The sequence below is a fragment of the Ictalurus punctatus genome, chromosome 8 (assembly GCF_001660625.3).
Source record: "Ictalurus punctatus breed USDA103 chromosome 8, Coco_2.0, whole genome shotgun sequence".
NCBI lineage: Eukaryota > Metazoa > Chordata > Actinopteri > Siluriformes > Ictaluridae > Ictalurus > Ictalurus punctatus.
The window spans coordinates 17701485-17724106 of NC_030423.2; the positions used below are offsets into that span (position 1 = coordinate 17701485).

At 38.1% G+C, this 22622-nt stretch overlaps 1 protein-coding gene and 3 non-coding genes across 6 annotated transcripts; all 4 read left to right on the forward strand.

Annotated features, from left to right (window-relative positions):
* The first annotated feature begins 3532 nt into the window (after positions 1–3532).
* LOC108268449 (uncharacterized) lies at positions 3533–8677 on the forward strand. Its single transcript, XR_008396920.1, has 3 exons — positions 3533–3849; positions 7881–7923; positions 8072–8677. It is a non-coding gene; the product is annotated as an uncharacterized LOC108268449 (transcript).
* LOC128633510 (U2 spliceosomal RNA) lies at positions 4684–4874 on the forward strand. The gene has a single exon (XR_008396933.1). It is a non-coding gene; the product is annotated as a U2 spliceosomal RNA (small nuclear RNA).
* Positions 6139–6302, forward strand: LOC124628454 (U1 spliceosomal RNA). The gene has a single exon (XR_006982991.1). It is a non-coding gene; the product is annotated as a U1 spliceosomal RNA (small nuclear RNA).
* Positions 8678–10334: 1657 nt separating the features above from the next.
* LOC108268490 (uncharacterized) lies at positions 10335–15939 on the forward strand. Of its 3 annotated transcripts, XR_008396919.1 has the most exons (9): positions 10335–10517; positions 11185–12001; positions 12599–12718; positions 12994–13077; positions 14149–14224; positions 14372–14543; positions 14793–14853; positions 15246–15366; positions 15646–15939. XR_008396919.1 is itself a non-coding variant. In XM_053682365.1 (8 exons), the coding sequence occupies exons 1-7, from the start codon at positions 10425–10427 to the stop codon at positions 14847–14849; spliced, it is 1419 nt and encodes a 472-aa protein (XP_053538340.1). In that variant the 5' UTR covers positions 10335–10424; the 3' UTR covers positions 14850–14853; positions 15646–15939. The 3 variants fall into 3 exon arrangements, 2 of the variants coding, with proteins under 2 accessions (XP_053538340.1, XP_053538339.1); XM_053682365.1 differs by lacking the exon at positions 15246–15366; XM_053682364.1 differs by lacking the exon at positions 15646–15939 and having other exon boundaries at positions 15246–15367.
* Positions 15940–22622: the final 6683 nt, after the last annotated feature.

The window sequence follows — 22622 nt, forward strand, 5'->3', positions numbered from 1 at the left end:
AACAAGTCATTGCAAAAGCAGTCCCAAACAATTGAGGGCATGCAGGCTGCTGTTGAGTATGTTAGCTCAACTCTTCAAAAAAAAAAAAAAAAGAGGAATGAGTAAAAGTTTGAAGTCGTCTTTCAGAAGGCAGTGTCCATGACATACTCCCTGGGTAGTGAGCCAGTTCAAATATCTCACCAAAGAAATCCCCCCCAAAAGATTCACTGGTAGGGCTAGTCAGCATAAGCAAACAACACCAGAGGAATACTATGAGAGAATTTTTCAAGGTGCTGGACAGTTTGGATGTTCAATTCAAAGAACGGTTTAACCAACCAGACTTGCAGATCTTGAAAAAAGTTTGAGAATGTTCTCCTTACTGGGCAAATTGATGATGTCATTGGACAGTATCCAGAGATGAACAGAGATCGTTTGAAGGTTCAGCTGCCAATGTTTCTCTCAAAGAATACCTACATGTCAAGTAGCGAAGCTGCAGATACCATAAGAGGAATGCCAAGAGAGGTAAGAGGCTTATTCGATAAGGTTGAGAAACTTGTTAGGTGGTTGTTAGTCGTCCCTGTGACCTCAGCTGAAGCAGAACGAAGCTTTAGTGCAGTCAAAAGACTGAAAACTTGGTTAAGATCTACCATGTCTCAGCAGTACCTTAATTATATAGCTGTATGTCATGTACATCAAGAGGCCTTTGACCAAGTAGATCTTAAAGATATTTGCCAACAGTTTATATCCGTCAATGACCAACGTCGGCATCTGTTTGGATTGTTTAAATAGACACCAAGGACCATCATGAAGAATGTTGATGTTGGATGCAAAACATTTTTTTCTCTCTTTTCTGTTAACAAGTAATTCCATAGTTACTTTCTTTTAGTCTTTGATCTGTTGCTTTGTATAATTTGTATTTAAATGTAAATACAGATCTTAATATAAATATAGATGTTATATTTTAATAAACCAGTTGGTTGTCAACATTAAACAGTCCCCCCCCCCCCCCCCCCGGGGTGGGTGTCCCTTCCAATATTGAAACCAAACCTACTCCCATGCCTGCAGGGCTCCAGCACCGTTTCCAACTTTGCCAGCTTGTCATATTCAGCTGAGGTTAACATATTGAAGTTGCGCTTCTGCTGTGCCAGCGTTACTCTCAGTGGATCTTTGTTGTGTTGAATCCACCTTATCATTTCAAGAGTTGAATTCCAGCGCGTTGATGCATCCTGGACGAGGGACTCCTCTATTAGTCCATGAGAGGCTTGCTGAGCTTTCAGCTCTACGGTGTTTGCGGGACGGTGTCTGAAGTGTCCTACTATTTTACGGCACTTGGCTTAAACGCTGTCAAATCCGCTGTCCCGTAAAGCCATGGTGATCACCCTTTGTATCATATGCGCTATACGGCACATGGTCGAATGGTAGACTCCTTGCAGCGGCAATCATATTGCGAGCGCTGTCTGTTCCTATAGTTGTGACCTTGCCCATTATCTCCCACTCATTTGCAACTTTGAGAAACTGGCTAGTGCATGCTTCTGCAAAATGCCTTTCTTCTGTATTTAACATGCCTAAAGTGAATGAGTGCAGCTGCCAGTTGTCATCGATTATGTGTGCTGTTACACTGAGGTAGTTATGGTTACTTACTGATGTCCAGTGGTCTCCAGTAAGTGCAATAAAAGTACCTTCTGCCAACTGCCTCACTTTTGTAACTTTTTTTCAGTGTGGTACAGTTCATGTATTCTTGTAACAATAGATCCATTTAGCGATTGCACTAGTTAGCTTTGCTGTTGTCGTTTTGTTGACAAACTTGCCCCGGCTGCACTTCACCAGAGTCGTTTGATGAGCACGGCTTGTTGACCCTGTCTCAGCACTAGCATCTTTGCTAACATCAGCAAAAATGTGTTTCACCCGAAGATGGTACTTCAAGCTTGTCGTGCTTTGGTGGAAGGACAGTTCGTCACTGCAATAAGTGCACACAACTTTGGTTTTATCAAAACTTTTATCTGGACGATTTTTATAACGAAACTTGCTGTTCAGGAGAGTGGACATCGTCTCCTCTGTCATCGTATTACTCACATTTTCAGTGCCCTAATCACACAAAGCCAGGCAACTATCCGTGCTGCAATAACGGGAAGAAGTTGGGGTCAAACTTGATTGTCAAATGATTAATTTGTGTTTTAAAAAAAAAAAAAGCGTTAATTTTTTGATTAATCGCATGCGTTAACGTTGACAGCCCTAATTAAGAGTTTTAAATTTAGATACTTCAAGCTAAATATGATGTAGTTTTGTAATTTCTTTCCATTGATACTCTCAGATAGTGCCCTACGATGGGTTAGCACCCAGTCGAGGGTGTCCCCTGGGTTGTGCCCTGAGTTCCCTGGGATAGGCTCCAGGCTCTCCTGTGACCTTGTGTAGGATAAGCACTATGGAAAATGGATGGATACTCACAGATATTGTTTACGTCTAAACGATGAGCACACTTTTTTTTTTTTTTTTTTTCTTCTTTAAACCAAATTATCCCACAGACCCTTTGGCAAATAACAAATTGACAATCGGTGTATTTCTTTAGCAAAAGTACAGAAGTTTTTCACGTCATGACTTGAAAATGTTGGCTTCTGTTGAGAATTTTAAAAGGCAATAGGCTATGTTCTGTTGTGTTGCACATAATGTTAGAAAAGGCTCTCTGATTCTGTTTGTTTCACTTTCGTTTCATTCCTATTTTGATCTGTCTGTTTATGGATATTTTTTTTGTCTATTGTAATATTTGTCAATTACTTACGGTCTTATCGTGATCAGTTTAAACTGTGATTGTGTTTCAATTGACATTTTGTGTGTGTGTGTGTGTGTGTGTGTGTGTAAATAAAATAAATAATAAAATAAATAAACAAAATGTGTATTTAGCTAAAAATTCAACAATTCACACAGTATTGCAACACCAATGTTAGTTAAATGTTTGGCATTGTTGATTGTTTATTAGTAATAGTAGCTCAAGCATTAGTAGCTACAAGGAGTGTCAGTCTCGTTTTCAGGAAGACAATTTGATACACACCTTGATATAAGTATGGTGTCTTAAAATATATATTTAGTGCAGTAAACTATTAAATTCATTATTTATAGCTGTTTTTATATAACGTGGTGTAATTTAATATTATGTAGTTTGGATTTAATTGAAAAAGGGGTGACCAGGCCTTATTAAGTGTGATTGACATTTCAGAGGAGCATGGAAGGGGACAGAGAGACAGAAACGACCCTAGGCACTCATTCGTTAACCTCTATGTTTCCAACCATAGTCCTGAAGTACACCTGTTTAGTGGGTTTTTTTTTCATGCTCATATTTCACCTGATTGGCTAATTATCAGGCCTCTGAGTTGATCAGAGCAGGGAAACCGTTCAAATGTATAGGACAGGGGGTATTCTAGGATCAGGGATATGAGCCTGTGTGCTAATTTGCAGCAGTAATTTAAAAACATCATCATCATAATGTTGTTGGACATGAATTAAACATCTAGGTGGCGCTGTTGTGGAGATGAACTGGATTCTGTAGCAGCAGGTGATGCCAATATTCAATGAAAGGCTACATATTTTACTAACTTTCGCATACCAGGACTAATAAGTAGAGTAATTAAAGCTAATTACTTTATACGTGCAAATAGTAAGAGTGGCAAACTGTAAAACAGATTTTTTATAATTTGTATGGTTTTTCTTACTGAAAATTTTACTGTCGGAAGAGTTTGGATTGAGACTGTCCTTTTAGATACTCGCGATAGTATGTTAGGGTTTTGGGTTTTTTTTTTTTTTCTTGGGGGGAGACATAAGTTTCCTTTGATGCATTCTGGTGGTAAATGCTGCAAGTCCAGAATAAATGAAATGAAGGTAGGTAGTGCTGTATATGGTCAAGTAAGTCTCTATAAAGTGATGTTTGAAAATGGCGGATGAGTGATGCATGTGTAAAGACGAATTTATTTTCCTTTTAAGTAAATTTGGGGCCGAGGAGACCGTTGTTCTTGTTTTAGAAAAGTGGAGAGAATTTTATTGCTAAAAATGTTCACCCTTTGTACCACCAGCAAACATGAAGATTTTCTTGGTAATTACAATAAGTATTTTTGGTGAACTTTGCATTCAGTACGTGTTTGGTAATTCTGACCTCTTGCTCTGTGATTAGATTACATTTATTAATATTACTGCCCACAATTTAGATTCTTTTCGCCAAGAAGTCCTCGTGAAAAAGTTGTACACAGTTATAGGTAATATGCTTGTAGCCTTTTTTCCCCCCTGATTTATTTTCTCCTGCAATACTACATTTGGCCACTGAGAGGCAATGCTACATAAGTCAGGTCAACTTTAACATCTTTTTAAATTCCACACGTTTGGTTTGTCTTGTGTTGGTCGTTACAATGGAAGGATATTTATCCAGTTTAAATGTTTGTTTTTAAAAACTACTTTCTAAACCAGTGTGAGTTTGTAGTGCGGAAGATTTTGTTTTCTCGTCTCTGATTGGGCAGTTTTTTGCATTCATTATCTTTTCCCTTTTTGTTTTGGTGTTAACTGTCACTTAAATCGCCTTGTTGTTCGCTAATATTAGAGTAAACCATATATTTGTCACGTTTTATACTGGTTTATTATACAATATTAAGAGTAATCAGCTTTTGCCGCCCTCGGGTTTACCGTCCTGTAGAATGACCCCGTTTGTTGTGTGCTGTAGTCGGTATCGCTTCTCGGCCTTTTGGCTAAGATCAAGTGTAGTATCTGTTCTTATCAGTTTAATATCTGATACGTCCCCTACCCGGGGACCATATATTAAATTGATTTTTGGAATAGGGAGATGGAATAGGGGCTTGCTCCGTCCACTCCACGCATCGACCCGGTATTGCAGTACTTCCGGGAACGGTGCACCCCCTCTATACTGTCAAAGAAGATAATGTTTGTCTGTCTGTCTGTCTGTGGTGTTAGTTCATTACATGGAAGTGGGCGCTATACTTGTGCTTAATTTGTTTGTGGCGTTTCCTGTATTTAAGCTGTTTATGATCTGACTGAATTCACAGTTTACGCTGAATTCATAGTTCACTAACGAAAAGGATTGTTAATTGTTCATACAGGACCAGTGTGGAGTTCGTACAAGTCTGTACTTTTATATACATCTTCATTTCTCTGCCATGAAAACCAAACTCGATACTCCAACGTTTGTCTGCAGTTTTAAGCCTAACTGTACATGACTACCGCACAGTAAAATCATTTATTTAAAAATCCTAGGAAAACAGCTGTCTTTATTGGAAGCCTGACTTTTATAGCGTGTCCAAATCATGTTTAAAGGTTAAATTATTGTATTTTTAAGTGAGTTAAAACACGCATTGTAGTTCTACAACGAAAAGATCAATTTCTTGCGCTTCATGTGGCTTAATTTAACTTATCCAACGGCTCAAATTCGTCGTAATATTAATATAAACTACTAACTTATCAATTTTTTATTCATAATCTATTACCCACCCCAATCATAATTTGTGGCAGACGGAACTATCAATCCGGAACTATATATCCGGACTCCCATAGCCGGTCGGACAGAAACTTCTACCTTCATGCGAGTTTTGTTCAGCTCTTTGTTCATAGACTGTGGTTATATAGTCACTTGAATAAAGCTGATTTTCTACCTCAGTTCCTTATTTATTTGGTAATTAAGTGAATGGAAGTGAGATTTCTTGTAGAGACGTCATTTTATTTTGGCTGTAAATCGCTGGCTGACCTGCACACCGAGGGGGCGGGGCTAACTGTAGCGAGGCTTTCAAACAACCTTAATAAAATTGTTGATTTTTTTTTTTTACTGACTCTCATGACTTACCGTGTAGCAATACGCTGCTTCTCCTGGACTGACTGTTGTGATTTTAGTGTACATGCTACAATTACAAAAGCCGTTTCTTGAACATAGCGGATCTTATTTACATATTCAGAAGCAGTGCATCATGGGAAGTATTATATCGTTTTGTTGCTAAGAAAATAGACGACCACACGACGTTAGGTGTAATATAAACATGGTGTGTGTTTCAGTACTTTTAGACTGTCGTGTTTTACACTTGGATGTTTGTGTATAATGCTTAGCGCTACATTCTTCACCATGATGGTGAACCGTGTGTGTTGTGGTGCAGTCGGTAGCCGCTGGAGCTGTAATTCATACTTACCTGGCAGGGGAGATACCATGATCATGAAGGTGGTTCACCCAGGGCGAGGCTCAGCCATTGCACTCCGGTTGTGCTGACCCCTGCGAATTCCCCAAATGTGGGAATCTCGACTGCATAATTTGTGGTAGTGGGGGACTGCGTTCGCGCTCTCCCCTGATCTTTACTGTACTAAAGTCAGAACTTTTATTGATATTAGTGTAAATATGTTAATTAAGATACATAGGGTAGGATCACTCTATGAAAACTGCAGTTATTAAAATGTATACAAATCATTAGTAATAAAATGTAACATTGCAGTGAGTATGCTCAAATATCATGATTATTCTAAGTTATTACACCTGGAGATATACATAAGATCATTTGTGTCCTCCTGTTCCTAATTATTGTAACAATGTCTTTCTAAATTCTCCCAAAGTAATTAGCGTCAGAAACTGTGACATTCCTTACCTAATAAAATCACTTTTTTTTTTTTTTTTCATTGCTACCGTTTACTGCAGTAAAAGTCTTCCTGTTTTATTACAGAAGCTACTTAATAGTTACCTGTGGGAATGGTTGTTCAGGGTCACAGCCCGTTTTGGGTGCAAGGTCTTTTTAAAAAGTCATTTCCCAATGTTGTGTGCATGGGTTACCTTCAAACTGGTTTAATAAAAACACAGTTCCCATTAGTAACAACAATATTTCTTTGTCAGTCAGTCAAGCACAATTAATTTATGGTATTAAAAAAACAACAGGAAAATGATTTAGAATTTAAGATTAAGATAAAAATCAACATTTTAAGTTTGCCGTGTCCTGTTTTGGGTATGTTTCGCTTGAAACAGCTGCAGCCTTATTCCCAAGCTTCGAATTTCCCATCAGACCTGACATTCAGGTATGATGCGCATCAGAGTACTTGTGGATCTATTATGATAATCGTTCTACATGGTGGTGCGCAAGCATTTTGACAACTTCACACACATGGACTCTTGCACTTTTATACTGAGTACATTTTAATGCATTTTATTTGAACTAATTTATTTTATTTGTAAATTTTGTGTTATTGTGCAAACAATGTACTAAAAATATTACGAGTCTTAAAGACAAAGGAGGTGTGGATGTAAAAAAAAAAAAAAAAAAAAAAAATTAATAATAATAATAATGCCGCATTGACGATCTGTTATCAGTTTAACTGATAACTTCACCTGTATCAAGGCTTTCAAAGAATCTTCATAAAATTGTTAAATATTTTTATTGATTTCTGGATTGACTATTGTGCTTTTAGAGTACATGCTAGGATTAAAAATGTAGTTCTGCTGAACATTATGGATCTCATTACATATCAGGAACAAGTGTCCATAAACAGTCAAAATTATAGTGCACTTAATTTGGCAGCGTTTACTGAAATAGTCAGACAAACACCAGAACAAAGTACTGTCAAATCATATTCTTATCTAGAGGTATTTTGGTGTGGTCTTTAGAACATTTAAAGACCAGGAACCAAAGTCTGAAAATAATTAAACCAAAAGCCTCCTGTGACTACCTGATGCATAAAACTTTTTGTCAAATATTAGTAAGGTGTTTTTATTTTTTTTATTATTTTTTTTTATAAACATATCTATTATTAAAATAATGGGTACTTAAGGTGGTCTAGGGGCTGGAAAACAACCACTTATACAGCCATATTACCTTGTGTTGATTAAACTGATCAAATTATTCATCCTGCTTAATACTACTTTTGTTTTCTTCCCTCACCGACAGATCTGGGCTTACAGACAAATCTGCACCTGCAGGCATGATTGTAGTAAGTGATTATTGTGATTACATACAGTCAGATACAGAATTTTTTATAAATAAAGTGGTTTAAAATGTGCTACAAAATTAAATGCCGTAATCTACTTTCTGGATATGGATGTTAAATGTTTCATTAGATTTACCATACTCTTTTCAAGGACATGGGCCCAACTGATCCCCATGTTGAGACTGCTGAGGATGCACCCACTTCAAAGAAAAAGACCACCTTGGGGAGCTTCAAGACCACTGAGGGAACCACACTAAGACCCCCACCACAAAAAAAGCTATATCCTGAGTTACAGTCTTATCTACAATTGGACAACATTGACAGTGAAGAGGACCCGCTGGACTGGTGGAGGGAACACCAGAGACTCTATCCACGACTCTCAAAACTAGCAAAAAAGTACTTGTGCATTCCAGCCACAAGCACTGGGGGAAATGTAGTGACCTACCCTTGCTCGTCTCTCAAGCCAGAAAATGTGGACAGGCTCCATTCTTGCCAAAAACCTGTAAACACCACGTTATGGGGCAGTGGTGGCTCGATGGTTAAGGCTCTGGGTTACTGAACAGAAGGTCAGGGGTCCAAGCCCCAGCACTGCCAAGCTGCCACTGTTGGGGGCCCTTGAGCAAGGCCCTTAACCCTCTCTGCTCCAGGGGTGCAGTATCATGGCTGACACTGCACTCTGACCCTAACATTGTTTGAATTTCACTGTGCTGTAATTTATGTGACTAATAAAGACTAAAGATATTTCTTTTTCTGCATACACCTGAATTTTCATTTGGTTGCATATTGTTATAATTGATGCATATTTTTCATTTGGTTGATGGCATTTTTATTTTTACTTATCCTATATTTTGCTTCTACGAGATGATGCACTTTAAGGATCGGTCTAATTTCATGCAAAGATTTGTAAATTAGCAGGAATGTAGCACAACATGGAGCTGAAAGCAGCGGTCTGTTTATTTAAATGTGAAAGTGCAATTAAAATGTTGTCCCTAATATAATCGAGAACTCAATATTGATCAAAATAATCGGGATTACCATTTTAGCCATAATCGTGCAGCCCTAGTGTGAAACAAAGAAAACACGGGAGTATTCGACTCCACCGGCAAATAACTCGTAAGCGCTAACAGGTCGATTTCCCCGCTTCTACACACACGCACAAACACGAAGGAAAACCTGTTTCGTCGCCTTCTATAACAGACTCGTTAAAGACAAACGGATTTTTAGAAACAACGTAATGCGGCTCTGGACTAAGTCACCGGTCTAAACTTAACTTTTTTACCGTTGTAAAATACACGAAGTTAACTCTTCAGCTCAACTCTCGCCCCTGCTCCAATTCTCTCTCTCTCTCACCATGCCACTCCTCGCACAAAATGGCGGCACTCACGTCAACGCAATATCAAAATAAAAGTCTTTACTGAATAGACTTTGTAGGCTCCCCTACACATGCATTTCCAAGTTGGTTTGGCTTGAGTTGTGATCGGCACAGAGAATGTATTGGGCATTTTCACAAATGTTAAATATAAAGATAACTTTACCGCACTGTGACATAAAGGGTGGACTAAGACATTTGTCTCGTTTTTATTTTCCCAACATTTCTTCAGAAAATGAAAATGCTTTAGACTGTTACGTAACGAGACTCTAAACGGAAGCAATTGCAGATGAAAGTATTTACACACCAGAACTCAATAATCAGGAAGCGCGGTCTAAACTATAAGAGATATACTCGAGGTCTAAAACATGGAACAAACGCATGACACGACCGCTTAGCATCCAGGTGGCTAACACATACAAAACGGAATTAGCTCGCCGAACCTTGATAATACTACGCGAAATGCGCAGCTCTAAATAGCTCACGTAATCAAACTTGAACTCAAGAAGCTGGAAACAATCGAGACGCAACCTCGAATATCTACCAATAACTAAACAGGGAGGAGACAGAAGAGAACCCAACACAAACACACGTGTCCAGTGTAAACAAAGTCATCATAGTTATACGCAATGCCAGAGCGTGTGCTCGCTCTGGTTCGTGCACGCGCGTGCCCTCCGGCTCTCCGTGCACGTCGCCGCCGCAGTGCCATCTGCAGGCGAGATCGTGACATAGACGGAACGTACACAGACCATGTAACAGCACAGCAAATGTTCAGTTTAGATAGTGAGTTGTTACACATAGTAAAGTATTTGTATTTATTGAAGGAATGTATGTAGCCGGTAGATAGTGACCCGTGCTCATGTTTATTTATAACTTGTACATAATTTGTCATTTAAAAAGCTTTAATCTATAGACAATGTTACACAGGACCCTAATTATTTAGTCAACACTCAGCACTGTGTTTGGAATCTTAAAGTCTCACAAAAGGCTGCCATTTTATTTTGAAATTAGAATTTAGAATTGGAGTTGGAATTTAGCATTGGAATTGTAATCGTGTGTATATCATCGAGACACGAGGACAACTACTCCAGATTTAAAACACGTTAAAGAAGACGTTAAGCTCCAACGTGCAGATATGCAGTCTATAATGAAACTGTGTTGTGCAAAAGATGTGGTTCACGAGAACACATTAACAAAGGAAAAGACTTCTAGCTTGAAGACAGCGATGGTAAAGTTTTACATTTTGACTTTTACATACAACAGTGTTGAGCAAATGTTTCCAAACCTGACATAAGGTTGCCACGCCTGTTGTGCTGTATTGAAAAATATAATGCTGCAATTTGTCCCATATTTTTGTACACAGGTACAGGTCTTAATGTGAGATGGGTTACCTGTACCTAACAATGAATACAACTGATAGGAAAAAAATAGCCATAAAATAATCATGCTTTAGGCTAGTGGTCACGAACACTGTTCCTGGAGATCTACCTTCCTGAAGACTTTAGCTCCAAACATAACCCTGCCTACCTGACCATTTAAGGCATCATAACTGGTCACTTTACTGAAATAGTCAGACAAACACCACAAAACAAAGTACTGTCAAGAAATCATATTCTTATCCAGAGGTATTTTGGTGTGGTCTTTAGAAAATTTAAAGACTAGAAACCTACGTTTGAAAATAATTAAAGCAAAAACCTCCTGTGACTGCCTGGTACATAAAACATTTTACCAAATATTAGTAAAGTTTTTTACATATCTATTTTTAAAATAATGGGTACTCAAGGTGGTCCAGGGGCTGGAAAACAACCACTTATACAGCCACATTACCTTGTGTTGATTAAACTGATCAAATTATTCATCCTGCTTAATACTTTTTTTGTTTTCTTCCCTCACAGACAGATCAGGGCTCACAGACATATCAGGGCTTACAGACAGATCTGGACGTACAGACAGATCAGGGCTCAGAGATATATCAGGGCTTACAGACAGATCTGGACATACAGACAGATCAGGGCTTACAGACAGATCTGGACGTACAGACAGATCAGGGCTCACAGACATATCAGGGCTTACAGACAGATCCGGACGTACAGACAGATCCGGGCTTACAGACAGATCCGGGCTTACAGACAGATTTCGGCTTACAGACAGATCCGGGCTTACAGACAGATCCGGTCTTACAGACAGATCCGGGCTTACAGACAGATTTCGGCTTACAGACAGATCCGGGCTTACAGACAGATCCGGGCTTACAGACAGATCGGGGCTTACAGACAGATTTCGGTTTACAGACAGATCCGGGATTACAGACAGATTTCGGCTTACAGACAGATCCGGTCTTACAGACAGATTTCGGCTTACAGACAGATCTGGGCTTACAGACAGATTTCGGCGTACAGACAGATTTCAGCTTACAGAAAGATCTGGGCTTACAGACAGATCTGGGCTTACAGACAGATCTGGATTTACAGACAGATCGGGGCTTACAGACAGATCTGGGTTTACAGACAGATCTGGGCTTACAGACATATCTGGGCTTACAGACAGATCAGTGCTTACAGACAGATCAGTGCTTACAGACAGATCAGTGCTTACAGACAGATCAGTACTTACCAGAACCTTGGGTGAAAGCTACACGCCACCGCAAGCGCCGTCCAAAGGCATCCACTCTTCGGGGTGCTCCTCCTACAGCTTCCACAAAAGCTCCACCTGGTGTGTAAATACAAATTTTAACAGAAAAGCTGGTATTTAACACTATCAAAACTGTTACTCTGACCTGTCAATTAAAAACATTTTAACAGAAATTCCATCAGGCACCTATTAGATAAAGTCACAGGACATGTTAGACTCATTAGAACGGTTGATGAATTAATCTAATTTTGATATGAAAACAATGCAGATGATAAACACGAGTCACTTTAAGAGAGATGTTAGGTTGTTGTGAATAATAATGAATGATACAGACATCTGGTATAATTCTCTGATACTGCAATAAGGAATTTTACTGATCCTTTATTAGTGTGCTGATTAATTGGGAAGACGTTACCAGTCTTGGCTGTGTTTAGACTGTTTAAATAGTCTTAAAGTCTTAAATATATTTGAACAAAATCAAAATAAATTCTATTGTTTGCTTATTTTGCCATTCAGGGCACGTTTATCAAAGTTTATCATGCTGAACTAATGTTCAGGGCTAAACAACACAATGTGTGCAATTCCCTTCATAAAATCTCTAAGTAAAGAGAAATGGAATAGCAGTTGGAAGGGATATAAAAAATCTTGCCTGATGTGTATTTTTCTGTGGTTTTACAGAAAAAACAGAGGAGCTCCTAGAGCAGCCTGAAGTACAGAAGGATAACACTTCTGGAAATGCTCAGGTGGAGCACCTCCCCGAGCTCCAGGCTCCTGCTCCACCCACTGTCCCCAGAAGAGGTACCTCTCACACCACTGCTCATTTTAAACAGTTTATCATCCACTAAACATACTGAAACAAGTAGAATTAATATTAATGAAGAGTATGGTGTAGGCTACACCTGCTCAATAAAAAATGCTCTGGGATAATGAATGATACCAGATGATTCAGCTGTACATTAGTGAAACTGACTTGACTTGATCAGAAAGCGTTGTAAAAAGGGGAGATTTGTAGTGAGAAATATGACAATTTGTAAAAAATAAATAAATAAATATAAAATATATTTTTTGTAAAGATTCAGAAGCAGATTCAGAAGTAGAGCCAGGACCCAGTTGTATGCCTATGCAGGAGATTGATGCTCTCACTGTGGAAGACACAGGTAAGTTGTTGTACCACAGTGTGTGAATAAGCAAACATGATCACATTAGTTGAAATAGGCCTATAACAACTTTCTATGCCCATGTGTTAGTGACCCATTATGTTTGTTTTTTTTTTTTTATCAAAAGATAGTAGCCTAAATATACAAAGCCCATTATTGAAAGGGAATAGGATAAAAGTCATATGAAGTAAGCCTGCAATTTCGCCATTTGGATATTTTAGTAGTTTAAATTAAAACGTGCTCTCAAGGACATTGTGATGTTTTAAAGAATACTGTTGGAGATTTACCCTTTAACTAATGTTCTCATATTTGTGTTTAAGTTGGAAAGTATCCGTTTCCTTAACTTATGCAAAGGAAAAAGAGATGATGGTGTCATTAGAAAGTGCAATACATTTTATTTTATTTGATATTTTTTCATTTCAAGGTTTAGATATTTATTAACACAATTATTTATTTATTTATTTATTTATTTATTTATTTATTTTACAGAAAATAGATTCTGATACTGTTAAACGTTACATTGTGTTGTTGTTGTAAAGAATACTGTTGTTAAATAAATCTTCACTGTGAAGCAACACTTAGGCTACTGTATATGCACTGAATTGGAAATGATAATATTTTTGAAAAATACAATGAATTACAAGGCTGTAGAGAACAGTGCACTAGTGCAGACTCATATACTGAGGTTTTAATTACATTATTTTAATATAGTCAGTCGTGAACTAAAGTGGGCCGGTCTAAGGCATGAAACTCCAGGGCTGAAAATGAGTCCCACTCCGGCCCTGATTCACCCCCTTTTTCATGTTTTATAGTTGAATATTATGGAATATGTTTCATGTTCATTACATATAATCCCAATTCCCACTTGGTCCATTTTCATTCTAGGTTGTAACACTATAAAATGTGGAAACTTTCAAATGGGCCAAATACTTATGCAAGACACTGCCAGCTGGCAAGATATTAAATGTGTATGGCACTACAAGTGCTTAAACTTTGTTCTATTGGACAGTCTAATCACATTTGTTGTGTTTCTAATACACACTATGTGTTGATTTGGTTGTTTTCTTGAAGAACAAATGTTGCTGCCAGCCCCGGAGGAGAGTCTAGAGAGTATAACGGCTCATCAGCCCGACATCAACATACCATGGTAACTATTTAAAAAAAACACTAACTGAGTCATCTTTAAGTTGTCATTATTAATTTATCTGTAGTGAACCTTGGGTTATTGTTTGTGTACCTTATGCCCAGATGAACCTGATTTCTCTAACTCTTACTCTTTCTCTCATTGCTATAGCGGGTCTCGGCGGGTGACTAGGTCTGCGAAGAGATTTGGTTCGCCACAAGTTGTCCACTTACCTCCGGTGAAAACTGCACGCCGTTTGGCCTCGACCTTTGGGAGCATACCTAACCCTCATTTTAGAGACAATCATCGACGCTCTGAATACGAGGACAGCTACGGTCCTAAGGTAGTATAAAACTCTGTACTAATTATGAAAGGGCAGTTACTCCAGCCGTTGTGTTTAGTGCTGACTCTCTCTGTTCTTATCATAACTATCCTACCATTATTATTTTTCTTGCCAATGAAACTGTGCAGGATATTGGGTCCCATGAAGAGGGCCAAATGGATTAATTACCTTCTCTGTTATCTGAAATTGTAATATAAATACTTTTAGTCATTCTTTCATCACTCTGTACCTTAACTCTCTTTTCAATAGAGACGCACCAGAAATTTCAGCCTTGCTCTGTACCGACAGCAAAAGGGAACACTTTAAAAAGGTACTTAATCAGAACACATAACAGTAGTATAACAGCACATTACTATAGGTGCTAACTTCATTGAGGGTTTTCATAACAGTTTACAAATTCATGACATCATAACCTTTATAACATCGTATCCAACTCCAATTATAAACATAACATTGCTAGAAGCTTACACTTTAACACAACTTGCTGTGTTTTTTCTCGTAGCATTTGTCTATTGCTCTATCAGTACACAAATTACAAAGCACAGCACAAACAGTTAGCAACTCACCATATTTACACTTGAATTATTTTTTATACCTTATCCACAGATGTAGGATGTAAAATATTTATACATAGCACATCATAGAGAAACATCAGCTTGATTGCGTGAACTTCTGCTTGATTATTCTGTTCCCTCTCCACAGCAGGTCTCCGGGCGGCAAATGTAAAAAAAAAAAAAAAAAAAGAGTAATTAATGACGCTTGTTCAGGACCACAACGTCAGTATTCACCTTTTTACTTTTGCCGCCCAATTCTCCATGGATGTGTGAGTATGAGAATAACTGCACATTCTTTGGCCTCATCACATCAGGATAGCCAATCTATTTTCAGAGAAGTACACACATAAAACACCAGCACTTCTAATGGCTGACAAAATTGCATAAAGGAAAATTCCCGGATTACTTATAATACCCACAGACTTTCACGGGAAGATTTAAGAAATGGCAGAGGACGGTCTTCTTACCGATAGATGGCATCTTTGAGCTAACAAAGCCCGCCTTCAAGTTATTATTCTTTCTGAAATCCACTTTTTACGTCTCCTCAGGAAAAAGAAATTTTGCCAAACCCAGAACTAGCCAGACGAGGTAGATTTTATGGCAGTACCCCAGGAGCCAGCTTGAGGACACTGGCAGGAAACTCCTCGACAAAAACCCCCAGCAAAATAGTTCTTTAAAAAAAAATGAACAAATAAAATAAATGTGACAGTAGTGTTTTTATTCTCTTTTTTATTTTTAAATATAAGAAATATATTTATTAAGTATAATAAATGAGACTAATAGTAAGTAAACATTACAAGCAGTTGTTTTTGTTCTCTTTATCAACTAATACAATAAACATGACAAATGAACAGTGAGAAAATGAACTTTACTGTTTTATGATATAATAACAATAATGTCCGCGACACAGTGGTCTCTGACGCATTATCGGTGTCTGAATTCATTCTCCTCCTGAACTCATTTTCCTTCACTTCTGCCCGATATAGTGGACTCAAATGTTATTCAATATATAGGGGATAGTGAACGAGTGAGCGGTTCCAGACACAGCATTGGTTTTTATGTAACTTCAGTGGCTCTGGGCATGTGAATAAAAGTGGAGCGTCAAAACAAACAAAAAAACAAAAACCCTAACCCTTAGATGTTAAAAAAAAATTACGCCACCCTGTGAGTGAGTGATCACTCCCATTGACAGCCAGTGATTTAGACATAGGGTGTTGAAAAAACATCCTGGGTATATAGCTCTCTATTCAATATTACGATCACTGAAAAGCAAATGCAGCATGCTTTTCAGTAAGTCATCCTAGCTAGCATTAGCTCACTACCGTAACATTAGTAGCCTATAGTGTGCTGTAATGACATAACATTAGCTATCTGTTAACGATCCTAGTAACGTTAAGCTTTGAAAAAATACATTTCTCCGGTTATGACAACTTGTAAAACTTGTACAAAATAAAACTAGGATTGTGCTACACAGTTAAAAAAGTGCAGTTTATATATAATTGTTACCTTTGAACACGCAAATTTACAGACTTTCAGCTGTTTGCAATTAACAAATCAAACTAAAGCAATTGAAATACTTCTACACAACGAATGCTTCAAGTGGTTTCCCAAAATTCAACTGAAAATGCAACTGATAATGAATTCTCCAGTCTTAAAATTATTCAACCCCCTGAATAGAATCCCTTACAACAGCACAAATATGCAAAACAGGTGTCTCAAGCACACCTGATGCAGCTAATCAAGGGCTTCATTGGAAGCCTGGAACACATGAAATACCTAAACTGGCTAGGGGTTGAAAATGTATGAAATACCTGGATGGGGCAGAATAAGGAAGCTATCAACTGCTTCAACCATATTTGTGAGAAGGCAGGTTGTGAAAAACCCTCAAGTGACTGCAGAAGACCTACAGCAAGACTTGGTGGCAACAGGCACTGATGTTTCAGTGAGCACAGTAAGGCGCGTATTAAACACAGAAAGTTTCCATGCCAGAACTCCAAGACGTACACCACTACTGACCCAAAAGCACAAGAAAAGTCGGCTCTAAATCATATAAATAAGCCACAGACATTTTGGGATTCTGTTCTGTGGAGCGATGAAACAAAACTGGAACTTTTCAGTACGATGGATCAGCGGTATGTCTGGAGGAAGAAGAATGACGAAAGAACACTCTGTACACAGTCAAGCATCGTGGTGGCTCAGTGATGCTCTGGGGCTGCTTTGCCCCTGACTTGAACCCCATAGAAAATCTCTGGTGGGATTTGAAGAAGGCGGTTGCAGCACGCAAACCCAAGAATATTACTGAAATGGAGGCCATTGCTCATGAGGAATGGGCTAAGAGTCCTCAGGAACGCTGCCAGAAGCTATGCAGAAGCTACGCATGGTTTGTTTGTTGGACAAAATGGTGGATGGCAACGGGGCCCATAATCTCGCCGTTATGATTGGTCAGATCGCCTGTCAATCAAACTGCCGGCAAAGGGTGAATTAAGTTTGCACTAAATTTAAATTTATTGACACTTGCTTCTGAATATGTAATGATATCCACAACATTTGGCAGAACTGCTTTTTTAATCATCACATGTACTCTAAAATCAAAATAGTCCAATACCGTTTTTAATGAAGTTTCTGTCTAACTTGTCAAAAAACCACCGTAAACATTCAAATACATATTGCGCGAACGCAGAGAGGGAGAGCCCAAATGCAGTCCCCCACTACCACAAATTATGCAGTCGAGATTCCCACATTTAGGGATTTCGCAGAGAAAGCCTTTGTATAGACATGGTGATGAAGTTTCTTGGAAGGTACATACAGACAAGAGATGCAAATTTCTAAATTAGATACTAAATTTCTCAGCTGATACCGATAACCAATTATTCAGAGTGAGATTGGCCGATACCGATAGTTCTGCCTTTTATGCCTTCTTTTAAATTAATTATAATTAATTCCACAATTCTAAAAGAAATGCAAATAAAAACTTTATTCTCTCCATTTCAACAAGTTGTTTCACAGTGACTGGTCTCATAAACAGAAAACACATTACTCAAATTAACATTAACATTAACTAAATTCTGAAGATTAAAGTAAGATTTCTTACCTTATTAATTTCTTATTATTTCTTGTTATTAATTCATATTAACAGGATTAATTGACCAAATTCTAAAAAAACCTCCTGTTAGGCTTCACATTCACTCTCCACAAACAAAATCATTTCTACTTCATCACTGAATATCAAACTGATAATATACTATATAAGCTTATTTATATATTAACATTAACTGGATATGAAATATACTATTCTACAAATATATTTTTCTGTGCAATATATTCTTTTTTGTCAACTCATCTTCATTAAAATCTTTCAATGGTGTACTGGTACTTTAATTCAGCACGAGCAGCGCAGCAAAAAAAATGCCGAAACTCCCGCTTCACTGCTGCTCACTTCCGGTGTAAGATTTTAGCAGTGTAGAGTTTACAGAGATTACAAACTGCAGTTCTGTTGTCATTCCACACAAGAGACATCTTCTTTACACACAGCACGAAATTTATGTGTTTTCCCGACCTCTTTTGATTGACAGGATATAATCGGCCCTGATTATTGGATGTTTTTAAACTATTGGCCAATAGCGTGAAAAATTGCCTTTATCAGCCGATCACTGGCCGATTCATTGGTGCATCTCTAATACTTACCCTTTAAAAATAGTATTAATCTTCAATCGACACATATCAGGAACATTGTGTTCATATGTGTCATTCACGGCTTTAGTTAAAAAGGCTACAATGGGCAAATAACTGTACTGACCAATTAATATAAACATCCATCACCACCAATACAGAAATGTCAATGTCTTGGTTTAGCCTACAGATGGCACTGTGATTTTACTTTAACACTCATTTCTGTCTGTACAGGATGCTCTTGTCAGTTGGAAGAGAAGACACAGCTGTGATGTATTGGGAAGTAATGATAAAGCTCTGCCCTCCACCCTAAAAAAATTAAGGAGGTCCCTGTTTTTAGGGGTCAAATAGCCATTCAGAATCACTTTGTCACTTTTTGAAGGCACATGTTTGTTAATACTAATGGATAGTTTAGGTCTGGTTCTGTATAGTAGGCTTATTTATAAGGGGAAAAAGGTGTTGGGATAAAATGTCACATTTTTATTACATGCATGTTTATGCATATTAAACTGCATAAGTAAGGAATAAAGCAATTGGGGATGTGCTGTTACAGGAAAGTAATCAGTGGCTATATGGGGAATGGGCGTTATGAGGTCTGAAGTGAAGCAGGGTTATTGCTACCACCCCAAAGTATTTTCCTATAACAGCACATACATAGGTGTTTTATTCATTTTATACTACAGCAACTTGCAGACAGTAATTACTTTGTCATTGAATGACGTTGCGATTTTTATCCATTTTTAATTACATTCAGTGTCGTTGAATGTCTGCGAGATTTACATTATAGTAGAATTATAGCAACATTTTATAATATGCACTACCTGACATGTACGGGTAAACAGCCATCTGTCTCTTTTTTTGTTGAAAGTTTTAGTTTTCCAAATGGTTATGTATGACAGTTGGGGATTTTAAACTTTTGCAGCCTTATATGTGGTTAAAAGTAAGATCTAAAGTGCAAGTAAATAAAATAAAATTACAATATCGTTTGAATATTCTTGAGTCAATCAGTTTTAATGGAAAATACTGTTCTTTAAAAAAAAAGATTTTTTAGATGAAATAAGAAATTCCTTCACCTGTTTACATGAAACATTTTAATCACTGTTCATAGTACTCATATGAAAATGCAAAGACGGCCTGCAGTTCCTTCAATAGTGAACTTTAGGTAGTCCATTTGAAGTGTGTTTTATTACTACACTTTGGAACGAAAAGTCTCCAGCACACAGATGTTTATAAAAAATACTTCTGCCTCGTGTTAGGGTTCGACGAAAGGTCTGCTCTTTTATAATCATTGATCAATTGTACAGTTTTAATGTCGTTTTTCAACTTTGCACACAGATTCCCTGATAATAAGCTGCACTCTGACCTGCGTTCGTTTAATGCCTAGTACTAATAATTATATAATCATTATAATCTTTTTTCATGTATAAAAACTGATGCTAAATCATTTTTTCATCACAACACAGACATCACTGAATCAAACTAAAACAAGACTTTCATCACAAAAACACAACTTTCATCATGCCGCTTATGAGATACCAATAAAGCACTATATATAAATGCTCACAATAAATGATCCACAACATCCCATTTTCTCCAAAGCCCTGATGGAGGCACACAGGCACGCACACACACACACACACACACACACACACACACACACACACACACACACACACACACACACACGTTTCCTTGTGAGAACCTTCCGCTGATATTATTATTAATGCTATGCTGCACCCAAATCTAAACCCTAGACTTAACCTCTAACTAAATGAAAATATTTTTGGTCTGCAGTTTTTGTAAAGAAAAACCATTTTCCTCATGGGAACCAGCAAAAAAAAAAAGGTGATACATGGTAAAAACGGTCACATATTTTTATCCTTGTCATCACATTTGGTCCCCACCAAGATGTAAGAACATGCCCACACACACACACACACCCCATAGTGATTTGCTGAACTTGCTTATTATGCTTACAAATATCCAGGTGTATCTCCTGTGTTATTAAGGGCTTGAGGCAATCACTGTACAAAAGGTGGGTAGTAAAAGCAAACAAGCAACTTTTCTACACACAGCTTATCAAGTGAAAGCTCATGACTGCCTCCGTCTGCCCCAGGAGTTTGAGCGCTGAAATTGGGTTTTAATTGGTTCTTCCCGCAATACCGCTCACTTTCAGCACAGGCTGGATGGAGCTCGGTGCTAAGGACAAACAGGTTGAGTGTGTTTAACGTGCTACATGACCAAAGACAAACTATAATCATTCAGCAGCCACCTGCCTAGACAGAGACACTCTGACACACTCTGAAATAGATCATTAAATTTGCATTTGATACCTCTAACATGACATTATGACTTATTTACTACAGTTCTGCCTACCAAAGCTATACATATCACAGTTTCAGGGTTTCTGGGTTGACCCTGAGCTTGTTTTTAGTCTGTATGGAGCTCCGCATGCTCTCCCTGCGTCTGTGTAGGGTTCCTCCCACCTCCCAAAAACATACCAGTAGCTGCACTGGCTACTCTAAATTGCCCCTAGGTGTAATGTGTGTGTGTTGTGATGGACTGGTGTCACCCATCTGTCCACAACTCTCGACACCCAGAGTTTCTTGGATAGGCTCTGGATTATGCAGTTACTGTAGATGAAGGAATGAAAGTGAATGAATGAATAAAAGCATTAATGAGCATTAATTAGGTTTCTGATACTGTGTGCTTGTGCCAAGGTAATGACATTAACGCAGATAAAAAAGAAGGAAATTAGGCTTAATGAAGTTTATGTAAATTTTACTCATTTGTTTTTTGGGCTAATCAATGCTAATGAATTTTTAGGTCAAATCATTTAGGTGTAAACAACAGCAATTTTGTTCCCCTCCCTTATTCTCAAGTTTGATGCCACAGCACAGATAGCACACAGTATTATTCAGTTGCTTACTATAGTTAGTCAAGTTTTAATGGCTAACAACAAGAAGTTTATGTTTATGTATGTCGATTAATCACATGATAAGTTATATGAAGGGACGTGAATGGAAGAGTGTGATTTAATAATTAATCAACAAGAAGGATGCTCTTTCACAATGCAGACCAGTTTGACTTACACATTATGATAATGATAATGAGTCTTTATTGGTCACATATACATTACAGCACGGTGAAATTCTTTTCTTCGCATGTTAGGAGGTTGGGGTTAGAGTGCAGGGTCAGCCATGATACAGTGCCCCTGGAGCAGAGAGGGTTAAGGGCCTTGCTCAAGGGCCCAACAGTGGCAGCTTGACAGTGCCAGGGCTTGAACCCCTGACCTTCTGATCAGTAACCCAGAGCCTGGTAGTGCTGGGGCTTGAACCTCTGACCTATACTCAAGGATGAGTCAGTGAGTTAGTCAGTGAATTGTTTTTTTTTATTCTAGAGAACTCTGTTTAGTTTATTCTTTGTCACACTTTTGCTCAGCTCTTTGTTTGCTGTTGCTGTTGCTGTTACAGTCTAATGACTGAAATACATGAAAAATATTCCGAGGAGAAGGAACAATAGAAATCAAGAGACAGGCTTCTCGTCGAATGTGCATCTGCCTGCTTGGTCTTGTTGAAATACTGTATGACCATCTTAATCATCCTGAAATCACCTTGGTTCAGACATGCTGTACCTCATATCTGAGCTGCTGAAGGTCTGTTCCTGTGGACAAACAGCTCCATGAGAGAGACACAGACACACACCCACATGCATGCACCTCTACCACTGGCTTTTAGGTCAATTCAATTTGGGATTCAATTTCTCCTGCACTGGAGGTAATGTGCTTGTCATGTTCAATAAGAGATTGTTTCCCCTGTGAAGAGCTGCTTCGGTATACTAATAAGCTGCTTTAATA